Source organism: Tarenaya hassleriana, unplaced genomic scaffold (genome assembly GCF_000463585.1).
Source record: "Tarenaya hassleriana unplaced genomic scaffold, ASM46358v1 Cleome19, whole genome shotgun sequence".
Classification (NCBI taxonomy): Eukaryota; Viridiplantae; Streptophyta; class Magnoliopsida; order Brassicales; family Cleomaceae; genus Tarenaya; species Tarenaya hassleriana.
This window is the reverse complement of record NW_010965304.1, coordinates 2159506-2183731: the sequence shown is the minus strand read 5'-3', so window position 1 is coordinate 2183731 and position 24226 is coordinate 2159506. Positions and strand designations below refer to the sequence as shown.

Here is a 24226-nt window from a genome sequence, read left to right as displayed (position 1 = left end):
TTAAAAACTTTTTATTTAATTAATGTGATCTCATGTAAATTATAAACTTTTTGACAAATAAAATTATAATAAAACGTAATCATTTCTTTTTAGATATTTTCCGGATTATGAAACAAATCATGAAATCCAATATAATCACGGTAACTTTTATACTTCAAAATTCTACTTGAAAAAGCTCTAATTTCTAAACTATAAAAACTTAAACTACAAATAAAATTCTAAAACAAAAGATGTACTTTCGGGGCAAGTATGAAGAAATCTCTAGAGGTTAAATTTATATCCGAAATCCGAAGCCCGGTCACAGTCCACCCGAAAAATATCGGGTTTCGGATCTAAGTTTTCCGGTCCGAAAAAAAATCGAGGTTTTGTATCGTGGTCAAATGGGGTTTCGGGTTCAAATCCGAAGTCCTTTCGCCTGCCAATGCTGGCAAGGGCAGACTGTCTTCTCCGTCTTCATATTCGATTGAAAAATCTTCTGAATCAGATCGAAAGTCTCTCCGTTCGTTTTCTTTCTGCTCGAACGATCTGTCGCAGTTGCAGATGGACCGTGCCAAACGTCAAAACGTTTACAGCCGAGTCAAAAGGCCGTGGAACTCAGTTTCGGACAGAAGAAGCTTCACCTCGTTTCTTGACTTTGTATGTACGTGGCTGATTTGCCCGTTGATGAGGTGGCGAAGGCGTTGGAGCATGAGGTGGAGGGATCGGTCCGTTCGACGAGGAAACGTCAGAAGTCGGTGGAGATACCTAACTGAACCCAAAATCCCCATTTTGCCCTCTCTTAACTCTCAACACGGGAACGGGAATGCGTGTTTCGAATCGTTGTAAATATCGAAAGAATTAACTCAAAATCGAAATGAATAAAAATGAAGAATTCACGCGACCGACCTCAAATAAAAACGTACAATACAACTGTTGTAAGAGAGACCTTTGGATCAGAAATCTTCAAAAAGAAATGAAAAACGATCTTATCATTTGGATATATATATATATATATATATATATGTGGTTTAGCACCACACAACCACCGATTTCTCGAGGGTTTTAATATCCAAAAATTATAAATGATCACTTAAGTCCAAGTTTGGATTTTAAACAAAAAAAAAAAGATAAATGAAAAGTAAAAAGGGGTATTATAAAATAAATAATTATGGGAGGTACAATTATGTGTGTGATAATAATAAAATCAGTGACCGATCTTAGAAGTCACAACGCAATTTTGTCTTTTTGCTTTTCAAACAGATGTGTCTTTTGCTTGTTGGGCTTTTTGAATGGGTGGCTGTCCCCATCCAAAACCTACCATACTTTCATTCACATTCGTTTCACTAAATCTTAAAAGACACTACAATAAATACACTATTTATTACTTTATATATATAAACTATATTATATTAAACATGATTTTATATATAAAATCATGTTTAAACCCTAAATCATTTTATCCGATAATTTAATTTTTTTTTTGGATAATAGAAAAGTTAATCATACCTTAGATCCAATTATACCTTCGAAAGAATCGAAAATATCCGACTAAATATCCATTTCCAAGTTTGGATTTGAACATAGAATAAGAGCATATTTTGCATACCAATAATTTAATTCTATCATATAAAAAAGGGTTTCACATTTACAAGGAACTTCATTGTACCAAGGTCCATTAAGATAACTAAAACACAAGAATACACACATATACATATATGCATATATATGTATGTGTGTATGCATGCAAATAAAAGATGATTTATTGATACATAGACAATAATTCCTAACCTAAGTAAGACTTGTCCATTGCTCCATCACAAAAGCATTATATCCAATATAATTTAATATGCTACTTCTTCACACTTGAACAAGTGCATCTCGCTCGGTCTTCTTGTAATATCTGAAATATTTGGAATATAAAAATATGAGCTATGATACAAAATCATTGGTAAAAGAGTTATAAAGCACCAAATGTTAACGGCTTATGGAATGAATCTTATGTTGACTTGTATATCAATGAGTTTTAAGCTTTGGTCTCTCAAAATCCATTCACTGTCGGTCCATGAAATGAAATTACGTACCCTTAGGCGTTCTTGGAGATCTTTGATGTGGTCAACGGCGAGATCGAGCATATCCGCAGTGTTCGTTTGCTGAAGAACAGAGAAACAAAAGACTTGGAATATCAAATATTGAGTCAGAAAGCAATCCGAATCGGGAGATTGAGGAAAAAAATATCTAAACCTTGTCCATGTTCGGAACCAAATCTTGAAGCTTCTTCATTCGCTCGCTGATCTTCGTTCTCCTAACCTAATATTCATCAACCGTTCAAGATGAACATCCGACCAAAGATTTGAGCCCGAAAAATAATCGGATTGTGAGCGGTGAAATCATTACCCTCTCGGCTATACTTCTCGGGTGAGTAGCGCAACCACGTTTGGCTCGGATCTTGCAAGGGACGGAATCCGATAACTGCAAGATCTTCTCGATCTCGCTCATTTCAGACAGTGATTTCGGCAGGCTCAAGTGGTGTGACAAACGTGACAGCCTGTTTACGCCATCGAGGTTCTGATTGCCCGATGGTAATGGCAAAAGATTCACCGTTACTTTTACACATAATGAAACTATCGTTTCGGGCAAGAGGGTGTCGAGAATTTACCTTGGTTTCGGGGAGATGGAAGCCTCCAGAGAGCGTTCTCCGATCATTTGCCCCGAAACTGCTCTGCTTTCTGAGGTCGGGGATTTTCGGGGAAGGAGGCGGTTTGCTAGCAAACAAAGATTCTATCTTCGCCTTACTATCCCCTAAATCTCCGCTTCCTCTCATCGGGATATAATCTGCAACGACGTCGCAAAAGATTACAACTTTCATATACAAGCTTCATTCTCCATGTCCAATACTCAATGCTACAGAAAAGAATCTAACTAAAGAACGCCAATGTACATTAACAACGTCCCAAAAGATTAGAACTTGATGCAAAAACCATGGACTTTTGTTGTCCAGCAGGCAATACAACAAAACAGAATCTCATAAATCTCCAAACATGAAACATAACCCTCAACCATTATCAAAGGTTTATAACGAAATGTGATGGTAACGGAGCAGAGAAGTATACCGTTTTCGACATTAATGGAGTTGAACAATCCTGCAGGCGAGCTACTGTGCCGAATCAGACTCGAAACGTCGGCCGCTGCTGCAGCTGACGGCGGTTGCGGTGGCAAACGCTTCATCCCAGCGCTTGCAGTCGCGGCCGCTCCAAAACCCATACCCGGAATCTCACCCTGTTTCTGATTTTGCATCTGTTGCTGATGAAAACCCTGAAAACTGTTATGCTTCTCCGGCTGTAACTGCGGTATCGGCGGCGGCGGCGGTAGCGGTGCTTGTTCTTCTCTTTCAAGCTTTACTTCCATTGGTTCCGTTAGCTCCTCTGTAGATTCGAGGAATTTCTGGAAAATTCTCTCCGTTTCCGGACTCGGTGGTCGGAATAGGAACTCATCGCCGACGCCGTCGCCGGCGTCCAGGAAGCTGGAGAAGTACGAACTCGGAGCGGATTGGTACCGAGTCAAGCCCGAGTTGGGCTGCTTGTGGTGGTTGTCGCGGAGATGATAGCGGGTGTGCTGAAAATCTGACTCCATGCTTGGTTTTCCCAGAAAGTGTGTACCTTGTTTGTTTTCCGAGAAAGAATGTTACCTTTACGGGAAAATTATGTCCCTTTTCCTGGAATTCATCAGTGAAGTAAGCTACTTCAAGATTTGTGAAAACCCAATTGCTAATCTTGAGTTCTTTCGTTAAAACCAACAGGGACCACGGAAGTACGAAAAGAGGAAAACACACATAATAGCCTGTTTGTTTCCTCAGAAAACAGACTTTTCCTGGAAAATTACCCTAAAAAATTTCCAAACTTTCTCCACGGAGACACAAAAATACAACAGATTTCCCAACTTCACTGCTCAGAAATCAAGGAGCTAACGGTGCACCCGCCGAAAGAGAAACTTACCCTTTTCTACTCCTAAGCTTGAATACTATGATTTTGCATAAATTTCAACCAAACATGACTTATCCTTTCTAAGCGTTTCTTTTTCCCCGATTAAGCGACAAGCTTCAGGCTAAATTTTTTTCCGACAGAGCATAAAATCAGACAACTCATAATGAATCAAGAACCAGTGACAAGAACACAACCAACCACTTCAGTGAAAAAAGACCAAATACAGAGAATGGAAGCACAAAAAGGACTAAAAACAAACCAGAAAAAGGCCAAACAGAGATAATCTCTCTCTCTCTCTCCTCTAGTTGTCTGATGGTTATGTCCGATGACTAAAAGCTAAGGAAGAAAAAAGAGGAAGATCTTGGATGCAAGCAACAATGGCCAGATACAGAATATTTTGTGGATGGACGATTATGCCCCTCAAGCTTCTTCATTATTACATGTCTTGCCACGGACTCGGGCGTCAGTGACCTACACGTGTATGGGATCAGAATGAAATGGCGATTCTAGATCCCCCTTTCTCCTTTTCTGAACCGAAAAAAGAATAAAATAACGTTGCCGCCCATAAGTTTTATTCCGTCACCAAAAAGAATAATAGTTTTCCTTTGCCACGAAGGTTGATAGCTTTTATTTTAAAAATCTAGAGTTTAATATGTCATTAGAATCATTGTATTTTCCTATAGTCTCACAAAAATCAATAAAAATAATTATATTTAAAATAAAAGTACAACATTTTAATTATTCTTATTAGTTAATTAAATTTAAATTCAAATTAAATACAAAATTAAATAGAATAAATTTAATAAATAATTTGAGTATAAACTAAAACATATGGAATATATATAATTTAAAACCTAATCAATATATATTAAATATAGATAACTAAATTTGTTATTTTTATAAAATAATTAAAATTTAATAAATTTTGTAATATCAGTATAAGTTATTCTAGTAAGAATCCAAATCATTTTCCATTTGTTTTTGTTAAATCAATTACTCTTTGTATTATGATATTTTTCAATAAATTTTCAATTTAAAATTTTAAAGTATACATACAAAATAAATGTAAAATTATTAAGTAGATAATACATAGTGATAGTTTGGTAAGAATATTTTTATCAAATTATTTTGAATCGATTATCTAATTAAATTATATAATATGTTTTAAAATTAGATTATCTAAAACGTAAATATTATACTGATTATATATATATTGTAATTATTTTGTCGAGGATCAAATACATTTATAGATACGTAAATAATTTTGAGGGAAAAAAACACAAATTAAAGAGTTTTTTTTATTTCTTAGAACATTATAAATCTATGGTTACGAAATATTAAAATGAGTAGAACCATATCCACCGTTGCGAATAGGTTTTTCATGTTGATATATTTTTGTTACCTACATAGAAATCATTTTCTGTAGCAAACGCTTAGGAAATATTTTTTAAAACTCTCACAATCATCTTCTATATATATATATAATCATTTTTTCCACCAAAAATATATATAATCATTTTATCTAATATATATATATATAGTGTAAAAGTCTGATTGCGATAAAGGATATAATTGTCATTTAATATCTCGACGCCTTAACCAATGAGCGCAAGGAACCTCCATGTTCTTTGGAGATATAGAACCTAAAGTGCTATTGTTTCTCAAAGTTTCCTGCGCTTTTTTTTGGTTAAAACTCCCTTCCCATCTTTAAATAAATTGGCTTTATTTCACCATTATTACATTAGAACCCCCCAAAATTTATTTAACTAAATCCTTATCCGATATCTTTCATAATAATATAGTTATATAAGTTTAGTTTTTGTAACTATATGATTGTTCGTCATCCAGCATCTTGAGTGGCCGTCGTTATATTTTTAATTTTTAACTTTAAGAGTCACATAATAGTTTAATTTCACTAATAATATTATGTCCATTAATAAGGGCCGTGGACAGACTTTGATAGTGAACGCAAGTTATTAATTATACATGGATTATTTTATATATGAATATACATGAATTATTTTATATATGAGTATGCATGAATATTATATCACGTAGCTTTGCATAACAGCAAGGCTGATAATCAATGCCCCGTGGATCGTGCAGGATCGTTGGATCCAAATTTTTTAATTACTATTCTTAAAATATATTAAGTTGCTTGCAATAATCGAGTATGAATGAATTTATCGCAAAGCGCATCAGACTAACAGATTATTAGTATTTTAAAATTTTATATAATTACGATTGATTTAAACGGTATAATATGATATTTATATGGGTTAGATCGAATATTTTTTTGTTTAATTTGGATGCAATATGTCGAATTTGGATTACTGCGAATTTTGTTGTTTTGTCTTTTTGTTGTGAGATGTATTTAAACCCGAAATTTATTCTCCTTCCATGATAATATAAAAGGAAAATTATTCCAAATAGAAATATGTTTAATTCTTTCTAGAATTACTTTAGTGCGGAAAAAAAAGATAATTAAGCTTGCTTTTCGGGGCTAAATTAGGATTAGCAAGTAGTAAATAGTAAATATATAAGATAAAGGCACGTGGTTGGTTGTAGGCGTCATTACGTATTTCTTAGATGCATTATTTCATTAGGTATAAAGCGTTAGTTTTACAAATTACAGGTGACAAGCCATCGTCTCTAAGTGATAGCTACCGAATGTTTTTAACACTAAATCGAAATAATTCGTATTAGTAGATATATATATATATATATATGTGTATAATATATATTATTAACTCTTATATATTAAGTCTTACAAGTTCATAACCAGCAACTCATAACGTATTGGCCCATAAATTCAGAGAATAGAGGGATTTAAGAATTTGGCCCATCGGTTGGTACGCAGATTCTGTCCATATTGATTTATTCCTGTCGTCCAAAAACATCATAGTCAATTAAAAAATATAATTGACATACATACATACATACATGCATGCATGCATACATACATACATACATACATACATACATACATACATACATACATACATACATACATACGTGTGTCGGTAATATTGTTCATGAACTTTTATTAAACATTCATATATTTATTTTACAAAAATTTACTGATAAAAAAGTCAAATATTTTTCATATATTCTCGTATAAGACTGTTGTAGATCAATTTGCTTTTGTATCGTATTTGTACATTATTGACATATTTTTTTTTTGTTATGATGGGATTTGTAAATGTAATACTGTATAATTTTAACAAAAAAAAATACTGTATAATTAGAATTTTCACTTATATATATATAGTTATATATTTCTCATGAAAAGATATTTACCATATATTTTTATGATATAATATAGTATTTAATGATATATTACACTATTGATATATATATTTTTTTAATACATCTTATATTAGTTATCAGTAAGAATAATAATTAAATAGTATTTTAGTGGATAGGACCAAACTACCCATGCTATATGGTCGTCTTTTATACAAAGAACAAGAATGTCTTTGTCTCTAGACCCACCACAAAAAAGAAGCCCTCCCACATTTTTGAATTATTGTCCAAACATAAAAGGAGACATAAGAAAAACATTTTAAAACCAAGGACGGAAAAACAATCAAATATAATAAGTGTTTATTCGAAAATTATTGACTTACGACACTAATAATTATTTTATTTCGGTACTTACACTATCTAAAATATCCATAATTTTGTGATATTATTCTGATTTTATATTCGAAAGACGAATAAACATTTTAACCACAAGATAACATAATTTTGATATACTAAATTGATATCAATCTTTTATGGAGTTCAATTTTCAATATCGTATGACACACTTTCTTTGATTTCTAGCATTTAATTGAATGTATTATTATGGTAATTAATATTAATCGTATTTAAGAAAATCAATTTGTTTTCTATGTTATAGATAATCGATACATTTTTTTAATGGGACTGAAATATCTCAAAAACTTTTGTTGAAGAATAAAAATGATATCAATAATTAGGTGTACAAAAAAATAAAACTCCTGATTTAAAAAGAATACGTCTTGAAGTCGTTTCGGAACATAATATTTAATTATACAAATTATTACATTTACTTGCATCAATTGATTTCGAAATTTTGGGTATTAGATGAGAGCCTTCGGTATTTAAACTACTTATCCACATATTTCATATAATAATTTTATCAGTTTCATAAAACAGTAGTTAGTAATAATTAACAGTATGTCTAAATATATATAATAAATAATATTTAAATCAGTCCACTTAATATCTTATTTGTAATTAAACTCTTAAAAATCAAAACAAAATCCCGTGACCCGTCGAGTTGTCGGAAATATATATATTAAAAAAAAAGAAGCTTGTTTTTCTCGCTTCTCGTTGAAAACGACTCGTTCCCACAATCTTGCAGTCAACGATTCTCATCCTTCTAAACATATATATATATATAGACACATATAAGTAAGTAAGTATATGCATGTGTAATAATCCAATTTGGATAATGGAACCGGTAAAATGAAAACGTAAAGTGTATACCTTATTTCGAATTCGAACATCAAATTGGAGAGAAAAATACATATTTTAAAACTTGTTCTCAGTTCCAAAATTAGTTTGAACATCTTCTTAGGACACCGATTACCAAAAAAAAGTGTATTTGTCTGTTGGCGTCCATGCATTATAGCCACACATGTATTTGTATGTATATGCCCTTATATGTGTGTATGCATATAAAATGTACGTATATATAAATATGTGCGTGTGGATGTGTTTATAACTTTATACGCGTTTGTGTATCTAATTTGTTCACGTAATCTTAGAATATGAATTAAGAGCCACTAAATCAATTTCTTCACCTAGTTTAAAGATTAATTTTTTTTAGATTTAGCAAAGAACCGCTTATAAAATTTGACATTTCCACAAAATAAAAACATTTGTCATTCCGAAAGATCACTACTAGTTGCTTGGGATCTTTGAACTGTTTGATGGCCCATTAAAGTGGAAATATAGGCCCATAGAGGTTTTTAAATTCGTACACGTGGGCTTAATTTTGGGCTCAAATATACTTTTTTTGCGTCGGCCCAAGAAATATTTTTAAAAAAAGGAATAAGAAGAAAAATATCGTTCTCTTCCTTCTTCGGCGAATTATCCTCCGTCGTAGTGCCGCCGTCGCTGCCGCTCAGCCACCGTATCTTCTCTCTCTCTCTCTCTCTCTCTCTCTCTCTCTCTCTCTTCTTCTTCTTCTTCTTGTTTATATTTTTCTGTCTTAGTTCCGTTTGTTCGTACCTCCTCTTTTGTTGCTTTCGTTGCTTTAGGCTGGCTTTTTCGTGTTCTAGGGTTCTTTGTGCCTCGATCACTCGGTGTTCTATGTGATTTTCGCGTTGAGTGTATTTACATTCTTCATGATTTTGAGGATATTTGTAGTTTGGATAAATTTCCTTTTGTTTTAGGAAGTAAAAAGAAGTGATTTCCGTGGGATTAAGTTCGGATTGGTTGCTGAATTGGGGTTTTGTGGTTGTTACCGAAATATTTTCTGGCTTCATAAGCTTAAATGCGATTTCAAAGTTTCAATTTTGTAGGTAGTGTTGTTAGAGTGTTTAGTGTTTGTTATATTTGTGCCATGATTCAAATTGTAGCTGCAGTTGGGTTCTGTATGAAATGTTCTAAGTATTCTGCTAATTCAGAGGACCATTTGTTAGATTTCCATGGAGTTTGATGATCGTTCACTAATATTCAAATGATTTATGCAGTTCCGTATGGTTGGAAAATCATAAATGTGATGCCCATCTTAGTGTGACCAGCTTTGGTAGATGTTTTTGTGAGAGTTCTTTACTTGACACGTGATGGATCTTGGCGATAGTCCTGGATCTGTTATATCAGAACCTCGACCCGAAATGGAGTTTGACACTCATGAAGATGCATATTTGTTTTATAAAGAATATGCCAAATCTGTCGGTTTTGGCACTGCCAAATTGAGCAGTCGAAGATCTAGGGCATCAAAGGAATTTATTGATGCGAAATTCTCGTGTATACGATATGGGAGCAAGCAGCAGTCTGATGATGCAATCAATCCTCGGCCATCCCCGAAGATCGGTTGTAAAGCGAGCATGCATGTAAAACGAAGACCAAATGGAAGGTGGTATGTTTATAGCTTTGTGAAGGATCACAATCACGAGCTTTTACCGGATCAAGCCCATTTTTTCCGGAGCCATAGGAACACAGACCCTTTGAAAAGTGATGCTCGGTTCAGGCGAAAGAAGAATGTTTCTGCTGTGTCTAAACTTTTTAGTGCCTATCAAAACCTCGATTTTCTAGATTGTTATGCGAGAAATCAGCATGACAAGGGACGTCATCTCGTTCTTCAAAGCGGTGATGCTCAATACCTTCTTGAATTTTTCATGTGTATGCAGGAAGAGAATCCGAAGTTTTTCTATGCAATTGATTTCAGTGAAGACCATAGGCTGAGGAATGTGTTTTGGGTTGATGCAAAAGGCGTAGAAGATTATAGAAGTTGCAGTGACGTGGTTTCTTTCGATACCACTTATTTTGTGAACAAGTATGAAGTACCGCTCGTTCTGTTTGTTGGGGTCAACCATCATGTGCAACAGGTTTTGCTCGGCTGTGGATTGATTGCAGATGACACAGTCTACACTTATGCCTGGTTGATGCAAACTTGGTTAATGGCAATGAACGACCAAGCCCCAAAAGTAATGTTGACAGACCAAAATAATTCCATAAAAGCAGCAGTTGCCGCACTCTTCCCAGAAACTCGTCACTGCTTTTGCTTGTGGTATGTACTAGAAAGGCTTCCTCGAAATCTGGACTACTGGAGCTTGTGGGAAGATGCTTTCACGAAAAAGTTCTACAAATGTATTTACAGGTCATGGACCGAAGAAGAATTCGAAAGAAGATGGCTAAAATTACTCGAGAAATTTCATCTTAGAGAGGTTCAGTGGATGAGGTCTTTGTACGAGGAACGCAAGTACTGGGCGCCTACCTTTATGAAGGGTATTACATTTGCAGGTTTATCAACACCTCACCGGTCGGAAAGCTTAAACTCTGTATTTGATAGGTATATCAAGGATGATTCTTCACTTAGGGGGATTTTAGGTCAGTATAAACTAATACTAGAAGATATGTATGAAGAGGAAGCGAAAGCGAGTTTTGATGCGTGGCATGAAGTACCTCAATTGAAATCTCCATCACCTTTCGAGAAGCAGATATCACTTATATACACTCATGAAATATTCAAGAAATTCCAGCTCGAGGTTTTGGGAGCTGCTGCTTGTCATCTTAAGAAAGAAAGCGAGAATGAGGCTGCGGCAACTTACAGTGTGAAGGACTTTGAAGACGATCAGAAATATTTGGTAGAATGGAATGAATCAAGATCGGATATACTCTGTTCCTGCCGTTCTTTCGAGTACAAGGGTTATCTTTGTAGGCACGCTATTGTGGTTCTCCAGATGTCGGGTGTTTTTAGCATTCCGACAAACTATGTGTTGCAAAGATGGACGAATGCAGCTAAATTCCGTCACGGGATCAGTGAAAATCTTGATGAGGTGCAGTCTAATATCCGTCGTTTTAACGATTTATGCCGCCGAGCCATTATACTCGGTGAAGAAGGCTCTCTTTCACAAGAGAGCTATGATCTTGCCCTGCTTGCCATTAAAGAAGGTCTTAGACAGTGTGCTATAAAAACCAATAACATCGAAGACCAGACAAGATCTGGAGAACCAACAATTCAAGCTGGGTATCCTGTCCAAGAAGAAAATGAACGTGGCTCTGCATCAAAAGAGAAAGCAACAGACCCCAAACCAAACAACATGAGCAGTGCTGAAACCAGAAGGGAGAAGAAAGGTAGCCAAAGCAATGTACTGAAAAAAGCAAAGGTCAGTTAGCTGTCATTTTTCATTACAACATTATAATCCCCGCATCAATTAATTTTCCATGTTTGTTCTATATGAACTACGAAACTGGTTTGAAATGACAGATCGGGTCAAGTGACTTTCAGTCACAGCTCACTAGCTTTAATAACTAGGCTAGACATTGCATTTTAACCAGTTTGCCGATATTCAGGTTTCTTGCCCATTTGTGCAGCATGTGCCTCAATGTGGAGCTGTTGGTGCCGGAAGCCAAGAAGGGTTTCAGCAGTTGGTCTGTATATCCATTCTTACTTAGACTCCATTGGCATGAGATTTTGGAATGGAAATTGGTTTGTCACTGTTAAATTTCGCCAATTGGTTTTACACTCGCTCATTTATCAAGTCTCGGTTTTTACCAATTCGATCCTTGAGAATAGTTTAGGAGCAGAGCGGAATAAGATTAGGTATTTGCATCCTCTCTAGACAATGATTTGATCAAAGCCATCTGGGTTTAACTGTTTTGTGGTCGGTACCATCACAGGCTTCTCCAAGACCGTTGCAGGTCGTAATCCCGGGGCAGTTCCACAACACGATCCCCTCTGTGTTCCAGAACGTCATCCCGGCCGAGTTTCAGAACGTTCGGCCTACGAATATCCACTCGGGCAATCCTTCTCCATAATTCCGACCACGTTTGTTTCAACTGCAAGACAAGGTATGAGACAAAGGTAAGCAACATTTGCTAAGAAACAGCTTGTGTGTTCGGTCTCCTTGTTCTGTGGCTTGTTCCTCTTTTGGCAGAAATGCACTCTCTTCTTGTTTTTTTTTTGTATATATATTATGAAGTCTTCTGTTGTTGACTCCCCTCCCCTGGATACTTCCTCCACTTTGACTGACTTCTATAATTATTAGTATTTTTAATAGAAATAATTACAAGAAAAAAAAGGGAGAAATCTCCCATCATTTAGGCTAATAATCTATAGTAATAGAATAATGTTTCCATGTTTCGCTGTGTGAGATTGCATTGTCAATTAAATGGTATCAGAATCTTCACATATTTAGTATATTTTGATGGACCCGGTCCCTATCTATTATAAGAATCATATATTTTAGTATTTTGAATTTGTATTTTATTCGTTTTTTTATAATTGACTGTCCAAAACAAAACATTTCAACGTAAATCGATTTTTCCTTGTTTTTTATCGTAATTTTGGATATATGATTTGTTGATTCAGTTTTCAAGTTGAAAATCCGTCACGATATGTTACGGGACATTGTAGGTATGTTACGTGTATCTATATGCAAGGGCATGCATATATGTATGTGTATCTATTCGTCGGAAGGTGGTCCTTTGACAGAATGCACATGTGCAGAGCCCGTCTCAAACTTTTTCGGAGCTCCGTTTATTTCATACAACTTAATTAAAAAAATATTTTTATTATTCAAAATTATTTAATAATATAAAAATTATAAATTTATATAATAAATCCATTAATAATTATTATTAATATTTTTATGCATTAATGATAATAATTATTATTTTTGAAAAATCATAAATTTAGAGTTTTTATTATAAATATAACTGATATTTTCTTTTTAAAATAAAATTATTAATTTATTATTGATATATTATAAAATTTAAAATGTAATTAATTTTTATAATTCTATATTTATTTATTTCTTTAATAATGTATAATTTTATAATTATCAATAATTAATGATAAACAATTATTTTTGAAAAAAGTGGGGCCCATGGGGCCTATTTCTCTACCCGTTTCTGCCAAGTGCTAACAGGCGGCCCTGCACATGTGCCACATGATTTTGTTTGAATCGAGTAATAAGAGGAAATAAGTGCGCTATTGTCTATTTCATGTCTTTTGACTGACCCAACATTTATGATCGCACCTAAGTTGTCAGATTCCGCAGAACCATAAAAATAAGGTTATGGGGTTAGCAAATGGAAAATATAATGCAGAATATATATCTAATAAACACAAATATATTAAGATAAACATCTATTATCATTATTATTCATGTTCCATGTAGGAAGTGTTGCGACATCATACTTTCGTAGGTTATACATTATGATAAAATAAAACAAAGCAAAACATTTTTTCTTTGTTGAGAATTGAAAGACCGCGCGCAACCTCATCCCTGTTTCATGGGTCTTATTTTTTTTTAAAAAAAAAATCATGATAGGTCTCAATTAGTCAGAGATGGGGTATCTGACATATTGGGATACATGACTCCAAATCCACATTTTTGGGTTCTGAGGTTAGGAAACATTTACTGAACATGTACGGATATATTTCTTATTTTAATTAGTTGTCTATGGGATAATGAATTTTATTATTTGATCTGCTTCACATATTCTGGGATATCTAAAATTTTTAGATATATATATATATATGTATGTATTATGTAATGATTACACATATGTATATGTGTATATGTATTGTATATATATGTGTATGTGTATTGTTTTATATATATATATATTATTTTTTATTTTTTATTTATATTTTTAAAAATAAAAAAATTAATTTAAAAAATGATGACATGTCACTATTATTGACGTGATATAGTGTTTCAAACAAAAGATTTGATTTGATGTCTATGAGATGATGTCATGTGGGCACTTAGGTTAGGTTGAAAAATAGGGGTGGGCAAAATATCCGAAAAATCCGAACCGATCCGTTATTCGATTCGTATCCGAACCGAAAATTCGGATATCCGGAGTTTACGGATCGGATACGGATATTTCTTTAGAGATATTTGTCGGATACGGATCGGATACGAATATTAAAATTGAATTATCCGACATATCCGATCCGATCCGTATTTTGTAATAATATTATTAAATATAAGAATAATTTCATATGGAGATTTAAAATGATTAATATTTATACGTTTTTAAGGGTGATTCAAAAAAAATTTTATATATATTGAGGTTTATAATTTTAATCTTTTGAATATTAAGATTTATTATGTTTAATGTTTTGAAATTTGAATTTTGAATATATTTGTATGTGATAAATTATAATTGTATTTGTATTTGAGTTGATTTGGAATGTTTAAATTATGAATTTTAAATTTGTGAATATCATTTATCTTAAATAGATTATATATTTTATTTACATTTGAATTTATTATTTAATTTAAATTTAAAATTTTATAATATTTTAGGTCGAATACGGATATCCGCAAATATCCGGAATTTTTACGAATATCCGAAATTGAAAATATCCGAAAATTACGGATCGGATACGGATAACAAAATCGAATATTTGTGCGGATCGGATACGGATACGGATATCTCAAAAATCCCGGATATCCGATCCGTGCCCACCCTTATTGAAAAATACACGGTCATATAAAATTTAATTTTATTCGAGATAAAAAAAAAGATATAGATATTAATTTTCTAAAATTGAGAAATTTAGATTTTTTTTTTCTAATTTTGCTATTATTAATTACTCATTGCCTCAAATAAATATGAAATTTCTTCTATCATATAAATACAAAATATCTATAACTTATATATGTAAATATAAATTATTAAAATATTATCAATTTTTATTATAATAGAAAAATATTAAACGATGGTTGAAATATCTCAATTTTAAAAATAATAACAATTAAAATATTTGTATTCGAACCTATGAATCTGTGATGTCCGAAACCCGACTCCCAAAGAATCGTAGTAGTGAGGTGATAACACCAAAAACTCTAATTAACATTAACAAAAAAAAATCTAATTAAAAGAAGTCCAGATAGTGGATTTTTAAGTCACAACGGAATTATAAAATAAAACCAAGAACGGTAAACCGATCAAACACGATGGTTTTATGAAAAAAAAAATGGTGTTCTCATTTACAAAAGAAAACATTTCCATTTCCATTTCGAGTTTCCATTCGAATTTGATTTGGTTATATTCGGGTTTGATATTTCGGTTATAAAAAAATTATAATCATTAGATTTTTACGTAGTTTATATTGAAAGATCAAGTTTTACGTAATTTATATTGAAAGATCAAGGGTTTAAATCGAAATGGGGTGGTGTGATAGTTAAATAGCACAAAATGCTCCCAATCAATTCAGATTCAAACGTATTGGGCCAAATATTACAAAAAAAAAATCAAAGGATTTAAAAAAAATACATGGAGGAAAGAAATATCCAAAAGTCTATAAACTAATGAAATGCCTTGCGGACATAGTTGGACACGAGGAACGAGGAGAAAGCCATGCAAATAATGTGACGTGTAAATATGAACGTTCAAGGAAACACACAGCGGGCATAAAGGTCATTTTACACAAAGCATGTTAGTCATAATGTGGTGTTTCATCCTTTTGCACTCGCATCTATAAATTCAGCACCGCAGTGAGGTCTCATCTTCCATGCCAACGTGCTTCAAGTCCATCACATAAATGATCCTTATACATAGCGATACTTACACTTTCTCAAATCGATACACATATATCTATAGAGAGAGGAATTAGAAGAAGAAGAGGAAGAAGAAGACAACAGTGATATGGGTAGGAAGAAGATTCTGGTTCTGCTTAGCTACGTCGTCATCTTGCTCCTCGCCGGCGGCGGTGGAACCGCAGTGGTCTCAGGTTGTCCGGCTTCAGACAGAGCGGCACTGCTAGCTTTCCGGTCCGCTCTCCATGAGCCGTACATCGGAGTTTTCAACACGTGGAAAGGCTCAGATTGCTGCCATGGATGGTACGGAGTCAGCTGCGACCCGGTATCCCACCGGGTAGCCGACATAACTCTCCGGGGAGAATCCGAAGATCCAATCTTCCAACGAGCTCGCCGGACCGGTTTCATGACCGGAACCATATCGCCGGCTATTTGCAAGCTGACCCGTCTCTCCGGCATCATACTCGCCGACTGGAAAGGGATCTCCGGCGAGATTCCCAGCTGCGTGGCGAATCTCCCTTTCTTAAGAATCCTCGATGTCGTTGGTAACAGAATCTACGGCCCGATTCCGGAGAGGATCGGACAGTTGCAGAGGTTGTCGGTGCTGAACCTCGCCGACAACCAGATCTCGGGTCGGATCCCGGAATCACTCACGAGATTATCGGGTCTGATGCACTTAGATATAAGAAACAACAAAATCTCGGGAGAAATCCCGCGGGATATCGGCCTCTTGAAGATGCTATCTCGTGCTCTTCTCGCCGGAAACAAAATCTCGGGTCAGATACCCGAATCCGTGACACGAATTTACCGTCTCGCGGATCTGGATCTCTCTACGAACAGTCTCTCCGGCGAAATCCCGGCGTCTCTGGGCAAAATGGCGGTGCTCGGAACCCTAAACCTCGACGGAAACCAATTCTCCGGCGAGATTCCGGCGAGTCTGATGACGTCATCGGTGTCGAATCTGAATCTGAGCAGGAATCTTCTCACCGGGAAAATCCCGAACGTGTTCGGGCCGAGATCGTACTTCACGGTGTTGGATCTGTCGTATAATGGCCTCCGGGGAGAGATTCCGACGAGTTTGACGGCGGCATCGTACGTCGGACACTTGGATCTGAGCCATAACCATTTATGCGGGAAGATTCCGGCGGGACCCCCGTTCGAACGTCTGGAAGCGGCGTCGTTTCAGTACAATGATTGTCTCTGCGGGAAGCCGTTGAAGGCTTGTGGGAAATAAATTATTTAAAAAACTATTAAATTTTACTTTTTTATATTTGTATTTTTATATATTATCATGTAACTAGCCGTTGAGATCATCGGGAAAGCCGAGATTTATCGTGTTATGTTTTTGTTTTCTTCTATATATTGGTTTGGATAAATGTTACTGTACTTTTTTTTAAAAACAAAAATACTGTACTATTAATTGAAACGCTTTTACTGAATAATAATTTATTTTTTATAAAATAAAAATAAAAACCAATAAATTTCCCAACATCATTTCAAATGCATTTGAATATATATTATTACAACTGCAATACATAATAAGACATGAAAAAGAGGAAAAAAAACACTAACTCGTAACACAAACACTAGAAGCCAAATCAATGCCTTATTTCGCTCCCAACACAGACCATCAGTTGTACTTCAAGTTTGCACATCGAAGTACACATTGTAAAACTCATCTCTAAACTTCAACAATGGCGACAACACAAAGTTCCTCTCGTCTCCATTCATCACGAAACTCATCGGATGGTACTGAGCGATCCCTTTGTTCATCGTAAAACTCGCAGCCTGGTTGAATTTCTCGTCAGACGTATCGGAATCGCATTCAAGCTTCAGTTCCGTGCCCTTTTTCGGGTTTGTATCCGTGTAAACAAAGCAACCTTTCTTGCCCTCTAACGCCAACGAGACAGTTCCTTCCTTCCCATCCACTCCAGGGACCAGCCGGAAAATGGAAGCTTCCTTGTCTGAAGAGGAAGAGTCTCGGACCACGAGGTTGGTACTGTTTCTTGCTTGCGTCACGAGCATGCCCGGGAAATCAAACGGTTCGAGCATGACTCGTTTCCCGATCAGTTCCTCTGGACCCGAGAGCTTTCCACGGGAAAGGGGTTCAGAGTTCACGATCCTGAAAGTGGCTTGAACCGCTTCTTGTGTCCCTGGCTCGGGCGATTCTTGCAGCGTGATGGTTTGTTCGGTGTTTGCCAACACGAAGCTGGATTGACCAGATTGTTGTGAGAAGGTCACAAGGTTCTTGTTTTGAGAAAACGGGATTGGAGTTATCCATTTCTCGGCTTTTGCCCGAGTTTTGTAGCTCCAGACTCTGGTTGTGTGGCCGGCGAGCAAGTAGGGCCCATAAAGTATGGCCTGAAGAGACGAGTACTCAGGCCGGTCATCTGAAATACCCACAAAAGGGAAGTATTGGCAATGATTTACTTACTTATTACAGAAGGAAAAAGAACAAGGTATTTGACATTGGAATAGTGCTTACCTTTTATAGTTTCAGTTCTTATACTCAATGGTAAGTCCATGCTTATTTGATCGCCGGATTTCCAGTTTTGTGTGATCGATAGGAAATTTCCTGAAAAAGAAAGGTATGTCAGAAGACTCTAATCTCGTAAGAACCCGATTTCGAATATAATAATCGGGAGAAATTAGTGGTTCTTAACGGGTTTTAGATCATATCATTGAAAGAGGAACCAGTTGCTGGAAACAGAAAGTAAAGAACAGAATGTTCAATAACCTGGAGCTGGTACTTTCAGAGGCTGCCCATTCCAAGAAGCTTTGGCACCATCAGAGTTTGCCCAAACCGGAATTCTTAAATTCAGAGTCGATTTTTTGCCTGTCTCCTGCCACAGAATATAACAGAAACAGAAATTTTACAGAAGCACAGTGAATGATCCGATCGTTGATTCTGCTGAAGTTACCTCCTTGGAAGTGAACGTGAACGTCACGTGAAGATACGGGTCCCACGAGACGACTGGTTTAACTTTCTGAGTTAGCGAAAGACCGACGGATTTCCATGTGAGTGAGCTCGGTATGTATTGGATGACATAAAGACCATGATTTCCTCCCTCTTCTTCAAAATAAATGGAATCTCCTAGTTTTGAGAATGATTCAATTCCTGTAGAACGGATCAAGAATGATCAGATTTGCCACAAAAAAAGGGGAGAATATCGGATAATTTCGTGGGGAAAACAATACCAGTGCCATAGCAACACCAGAAAGATGTGTACTGAGTTCCCCAACCATGCCCAGTCACGGCCTTTGAAACACCGTGACCCAACGGGAGCATATAGATCATGATCCCTGGTTCTGTTCCTCGTTGAATTCCAAGGACGCCATTTGTAAAAGCACGCTCATAATAATCTGCATAAACCACTTCTCTTGTCCACCTGAATAGATTCCGAGAGACCTGGAGAAAGAAAAATATCACAAAATTCGATCTTTTCTGCAACTTTCATGTGAATCATCAAAGCGGGAAATTTATATCGGAAAAGATTTGGGCGTTTCCACAACTTTTATATGGAGCATGAAACTGGGAAATGACATGTATTATATATATATATATATATATATATATATATTACCTTGAGCATGTTATAAGTTGTACATGATTCCTCGTTTTCGGTTTGCAGCGTGTCTGCTAGTCTCTGTGGATCCTTCCTACATTTCGTGAAGCATTTTTACGATATAAGAACAACAGAAGCTTGTTCGCTTGAAGTAAACTTCCAAGTTTTTTCTAATGTTAGTACCAGAACTCAGAGACTGATGTCCCTCCGGTTGCGTAACTGTGAGAAGAGTTGACAGTTTCCATAAAAAACGTCGATATTTCCTGAAAAACCCATAATTCAGATTAACGAGAAACGACATCTTTAACCAAAACTGCATCCAACCAGTATGTCTGAAAAGGATCCAATACCTTATATAGTGGATCACCAGTGATTTCATACCGAAGTTGGGATCCGATTACAATAGGAATATGCGTGTTTGCATGGAAGTTAGATATATCATCAGCCTACAAGCAATACCCGAAAACAATTATGTGTATTCGACCATTCAAACAAAGCAGTCAGGCATGTACAATCAGGTAAACTACCTGGATAGCGAGCAGACCGAGAAAGCAAGGCTTGTCAAAGAGGTGGGCAAGCAACAAGTACTTGGAGTCTCCCTGCTCAGAGTCCAATGAATATCGATATTATCATATGAACACCAAGAGACGAATTTCGGGTTGAACAATTCGAGAGATTTTCACCCACAGTGATTTGGAATAGCTGATAAAGAATATCGTTCATTCCACCAGTCTCCTCATTCAGCGATGTCCAGTGTCGTTCAACAGTGTACTTCTTTATAACGTTACGAACACGATCATAGAAGTAATCTGCCATCCAGGTAGCCATTTTCAGAGCTTGACTGCTGCCGGCAAACTTGTATTGATCCACCAGACCGGCTAAGATCTGCCACAATTCAGACAAAGTTGAAACCTTTGCAAGCACACACATGTTTGTTATCTAACACCATCTTGCTTGACTGTAGTGAATCGGGTTTCACCTTGTGAATTGTATAGTAGGGAGCCCAGACGGGCCGTATAGCTTCGAACCGGTCGAAAAACTCATTAGGAAAAGCTGACAGATATCCTGTGCCGATTTTCTGTTGGCACTCCGACAGAGCAGAGACGAGAGACGTCATTTTCTGCTTGAGAGTATCGTTGTGAGTGCTCGCCCACATATGAGCTGTTGCACTCAAGTAGTGACCTTCAATGTCCCAAAAGATCAGTTAGTTTCATTTCTTTAACAGCTTATGCAATCAAATTCCTCACATTTTTTGCCTACTACCAGAATTCTGAAATAAATTTATGAATAGCATTGAAAGGTATATGAAATCAAAAGGGTAAGAAGCTTGTACCGATGAAATGTCCACGGAGCTCACTGTTGGGACTTTCCCATCCTGTATAGGACGCACCAGGAGCATCAAGACCAGCAGTCTTTCTAAAGTTCCAGACCAAATTATCAATGTCCAACATCAAGAGATACTCAAGATTTGTCTGCTGTGCCCTCCAATGGATTGAATCCGGGTCCAACCTAACATCGTGAAGAGAAACTTCCTTGAGGAAATTTCCCGTGCCGAACCTTCCCGGGTTCTTGATGTTTTTATACATCACATTCCAACCAAATTCATCATCGTCATCTTCTTTCAACATCTTTCTTGGCAGCAAACTGGCCCAAGCGGTTTCATCGGTTGGAGTCAAATGATAATGAGCAAACACCTCTTTCTTCAGCGTTTCGTTGTTCGAATTCAATAGCTCGTAGCGGAAACTATGAGACGAGAGCTGCGTAGGAATGTTAGTGCACTCTTTTGCCACAGCAGCATGGCATATGAACAACAGAACAGCCAATGCAATAGCCAACAGCCTGTTCATATTTATTTTTCTATCTTTTCTTAGGACAAAAGTTATACCAAGTTTTCCCAAATTCAAGAATCTAAGAACAACAATGTCCAAAGTCAGATTTTAAACCATACCCACTTGAAATTTTTAACAGAAACCCAGAACATAAACCTCAATTACCAAACCCAGATTCAGATTCCACGCAATTCGAATGAAACCCACAAGAACCCACAGCAAAACCCTTAACCCAGAAATTGATTGCAGAACCAAAACGGGGGGAAAAAACAAAAGAAATAATGATTCGAATGGAAACTCAATCAAAGCCAAACCCAGAAACAATCACACGATTCAAGACAGCAAAGCCTCGGTCACAGTCACAAGAGCGCTGTATATGTGAAAAGAGGATTAATAGAACAAACGCATGTGAGCAGCTCTGTATATATAGGCGTGGAAAAGCAACAGAGTCCGAGAAATTAAGCAACGTCTCTACCACACAAAAAAATTAACATCACGTGAAAGCTAAATCGAGATAAAATTGGTTTCAGCAAAAAGATAGAAAATTCCGAAGATAAAGTACTGAGGGATATTGACCATAATACAGGCGGAAAAGGATCACGGATACTTTGTCACTTTCCATGGAAGTTATTGACTCGCCAACGAGGTTAAATTTGGTGGAAATTCCGAGAGATGGGTGAGTTCTGTTTTTTATTTTCTCGGGAAACAAACAGAGGGGGAAGGGGAAAATGTAGAAGACGAAATAAAATTCCGTATAGAATTTCTTTATGCGGATGAACTTTATCGAAAAGAATCTGTGCGTACAAATGCGAACAGAAAGGGGGGGAAAGCTCGCCATGTCTGTTGCTCTGTTTCAGCACGGGACTCCGAAAAATAAATAAATAAATAACAGTATAAATACCCGATTTAAATATTAATTATAAAATAAATTCAATCATTTTTATATTAACTTTTATAGTTTAATGATATTTTACAATACAATTTCCGTAAAATATTAGTATTTTTATTTTCCAGTATCAAAAAGTAGTTTATATAATTGTAATTAAATATAATACCTGTGAAATTTTAGTATTTTTTCATCTTACATAAAAACAGTTAATACAATTGTAATTAAATAAAATTTTAGAAATAAAGACCATAAAATTTGCAGTTTTATTTGATGGATAATAGATTCCTATATTTGTTTTTCTTATGAACAATTTAATAATTTTTTCAAATCACAAAATGAAAAATAATAACAAAAAAAAGAAATATTCGTTTGCAAGCAAGATGAAGAAACTAGGAAATCTCAATTCCATGCCTTTGTCATGTCATTCGTTCCACTTTCTACATTCTTTCTTGTAAACTTCAAATTGGCAACATATATGAAATACATATACGGATTACGAAGCCTAATCCAATATAAAATTAATAAACAAACTAAAAAACTTAATTAATAATATTTTGGAAATGATGATACTTTTTCTCGATGTTGGTATAAAATTATCTGACTATTTTTTCGAATTATAAATATAAAACATGAAAAAAAAATTACATATGTAAGAATAAATTTATTTATAAATTCAACATCTTGAATACATTATTTAGTTGATATGTGTGTTGTTTTTGTTATGTAAAATTATAAATAATGTTGTAAGTTGGGTACGATATATCTGTTAATATTTTTTTCGTGCATCAATTGATTTAATATAATTTGTATGTTTCAAATTCTCAAATTTATCATAGGTTTCCAGGATATCAATTTAATATAATTAGGAATTATATTCATATTTTGTCAACCAATACTTAAAACCCAGTCTCCCACCATCTGTTACTGCCATTCAAAACTTCAATGAGAAAAAGAAAACCTAAAGTGAAATTAATAATTAAAACTTCAATACAAATTTTTTTTTAAGAGAAACTAATAATTATTTAAATAATTATTGTGTTTAGGGGAACAAAGAAGAGGACGAATACAAAAATTATTTCATGATGATTAAAAAGAATTAAATATCATTCTTGAGGTGTGGTCACAATATTTATGGGCAAGCGAAATATCGTTTTGGACCATCCTGTTACTTGAACAACCAAAACTGGCATATCGAGTTGTCAACAACTTGTATATGAATTGACAGTTATTGAATTATTATATTCCTCGTATAATAAACCATAATACATATAAAAATGAAAACTTTTTCTTATGATTTTATTGAAAGAAGTTTTATCTCGACATAATATCCCAAACTATAGATTAAATTCACTAATTCTTCAACCCTAAATTCATACTTTTGAATTATGATTATCTTTTATTGTAATAGGGAGTAGGGTTAACCCTTTTGGCATACATTACCATCTATGCCAATTTAATTTATACTCAATCTGTACATATTATTCAATAGATTAGCAGCAAATTTCTTTTTTTTTTCACTTAATGAAATTGAAGAAAATGTATTTACGGAGATAAGTTTATTTTTTCATGCACATTTTTTTTACAATGTCTGTAAACCCATTTTGGGAGGTGATTCATAATATTCATGGTTACTATATGAAAATAAGTCTTAAATATTAGATTAAACACTAAAAATAAAAGATGTGTGTATATATATATACACACACACATAGAGAGAGAGAGAGAG

At 35.1% G+C, this 24226-nt stretch overlaps 4 protein-coding genes across 7 annotated transcripts; 2 read left to right on the top strand and 2 right to left on the bottom strand.

Moving 5' to 3' along the window:
* Positions 1-1604: 1604 nt before the first annotated feature.
* On the bottom strand, positions 1605-4397 carry LOC104811150 (transcription factor bHLH122). Of its 2 annotated transcripts, none has more exons than XM_010537756.1 (7): positions 4219-4397; positions 3090-3691; positions 2636-2811; positions 2374-2544; positions 2221-2286; positions 2061-2129; positions 1605-1879 (listed from the first exon to the last, which is right to left on the bottom strand). In XM_010537756.1, exons 2-7 carry the CDS (start codon positions 3607-3609, stop codon positions 1829-1831), a joined length of 1053 nt encoding a protein of 350 aa, XP_010536058.1. In that variant the 5' UTR covers positions 3610-3691; positions 4219-4397; the 3' UTR covers positions 1605-1828. The 2 variants fall into 2 exon arrangements, with proteins under 2 accessions (XP_010536058.1, XP_010536059.1); XM_010537757.1 differs by lacking the exon at positions 4219-4397 and adding an exon at positions 3972-4212.
* A 4651-nt stretch (positions 4398-9048) lies between these two features.
* LOC104811148 (protein FAR1-RELATED SEQUENCE 4) lies at positions 9049-12660 on the top strand. Of its 3 annotated transcripts, none has more exons than XM_010537754.2 (4): positions 9049-9123; positions 9686-11824; positions 12033-12089; positions 12339-12660. In XM_010537754.2, exons 2-4 carry the CDS (start codon positions 9779-9781, stop codon positions 12474-12476), a joined length of 2241 nt encoding a protein of 746 aa, XP_010536056.1. In that variant the 5' UTR covers positions 9049-9123; positions 9686-9778; the 3' UTR covers positions 12477-12660. The 3 variants fall into 3 exon arrangements, with proteins under 3 accessions (XP_010536056.1, XP_010536055.1, XP_019057840.1); XM_010537753.2 differs by having other exon boundaries at positions 12012-12089; XM_019202295.1 differs by lacking the exon at positions 9049-9123 and having other exon boundaries at positions 9146-11824; positions 12012-12089.
* A 3500-nt stretch (positions 12661-16160) lies between these two features.
* LOC104811147 (DNA-damage-repair/toleration protein DRT100-like) lies at positions 16161-17592 on the top strand. Its single transcript, XM_010537752.2, has one exon. It carries the CDS (start codon positions 16326-16328, stop codon positions 17448-17450), a length of 1125 nt encoding a protein of 374 aa, XP_010536054.1. The 5' UTR covers positions 16161-16325; the 3' UTR covers positions 17451-17592.
* Positions 17593-17707: 115 nt separating this feature from the next.
* Positions 17708-22437, bottom strand: LOC104811146. Its single transcript, XM_010537751.2, has 12 exons — positions 21116-22437; positions 20762-20964; positions 20470-20667; positions 20310-20381; positions 20133-20228; positions 19966-20045; positions 19801-19876; positions 19415-19625; positions 19138-19334; positions 18954-19059; positions 18702-18791; positions 17708-18606 (listed from the first exon to the last, which is right to left on the bottom strand). The coding sequence occupies exons 1-12, from the start codon at positions 21627-21629 to the stop codon at positions 17858-17860; spliced, it is 2592 nt and encodes an 863-aa protein (XP_010536053.1). The 5' UTR covers positions 21630-22437; the 3' UTR covers positions 17708-17857.
* Positions 22438-24226: the final 1789 nt, after the last annotated feature.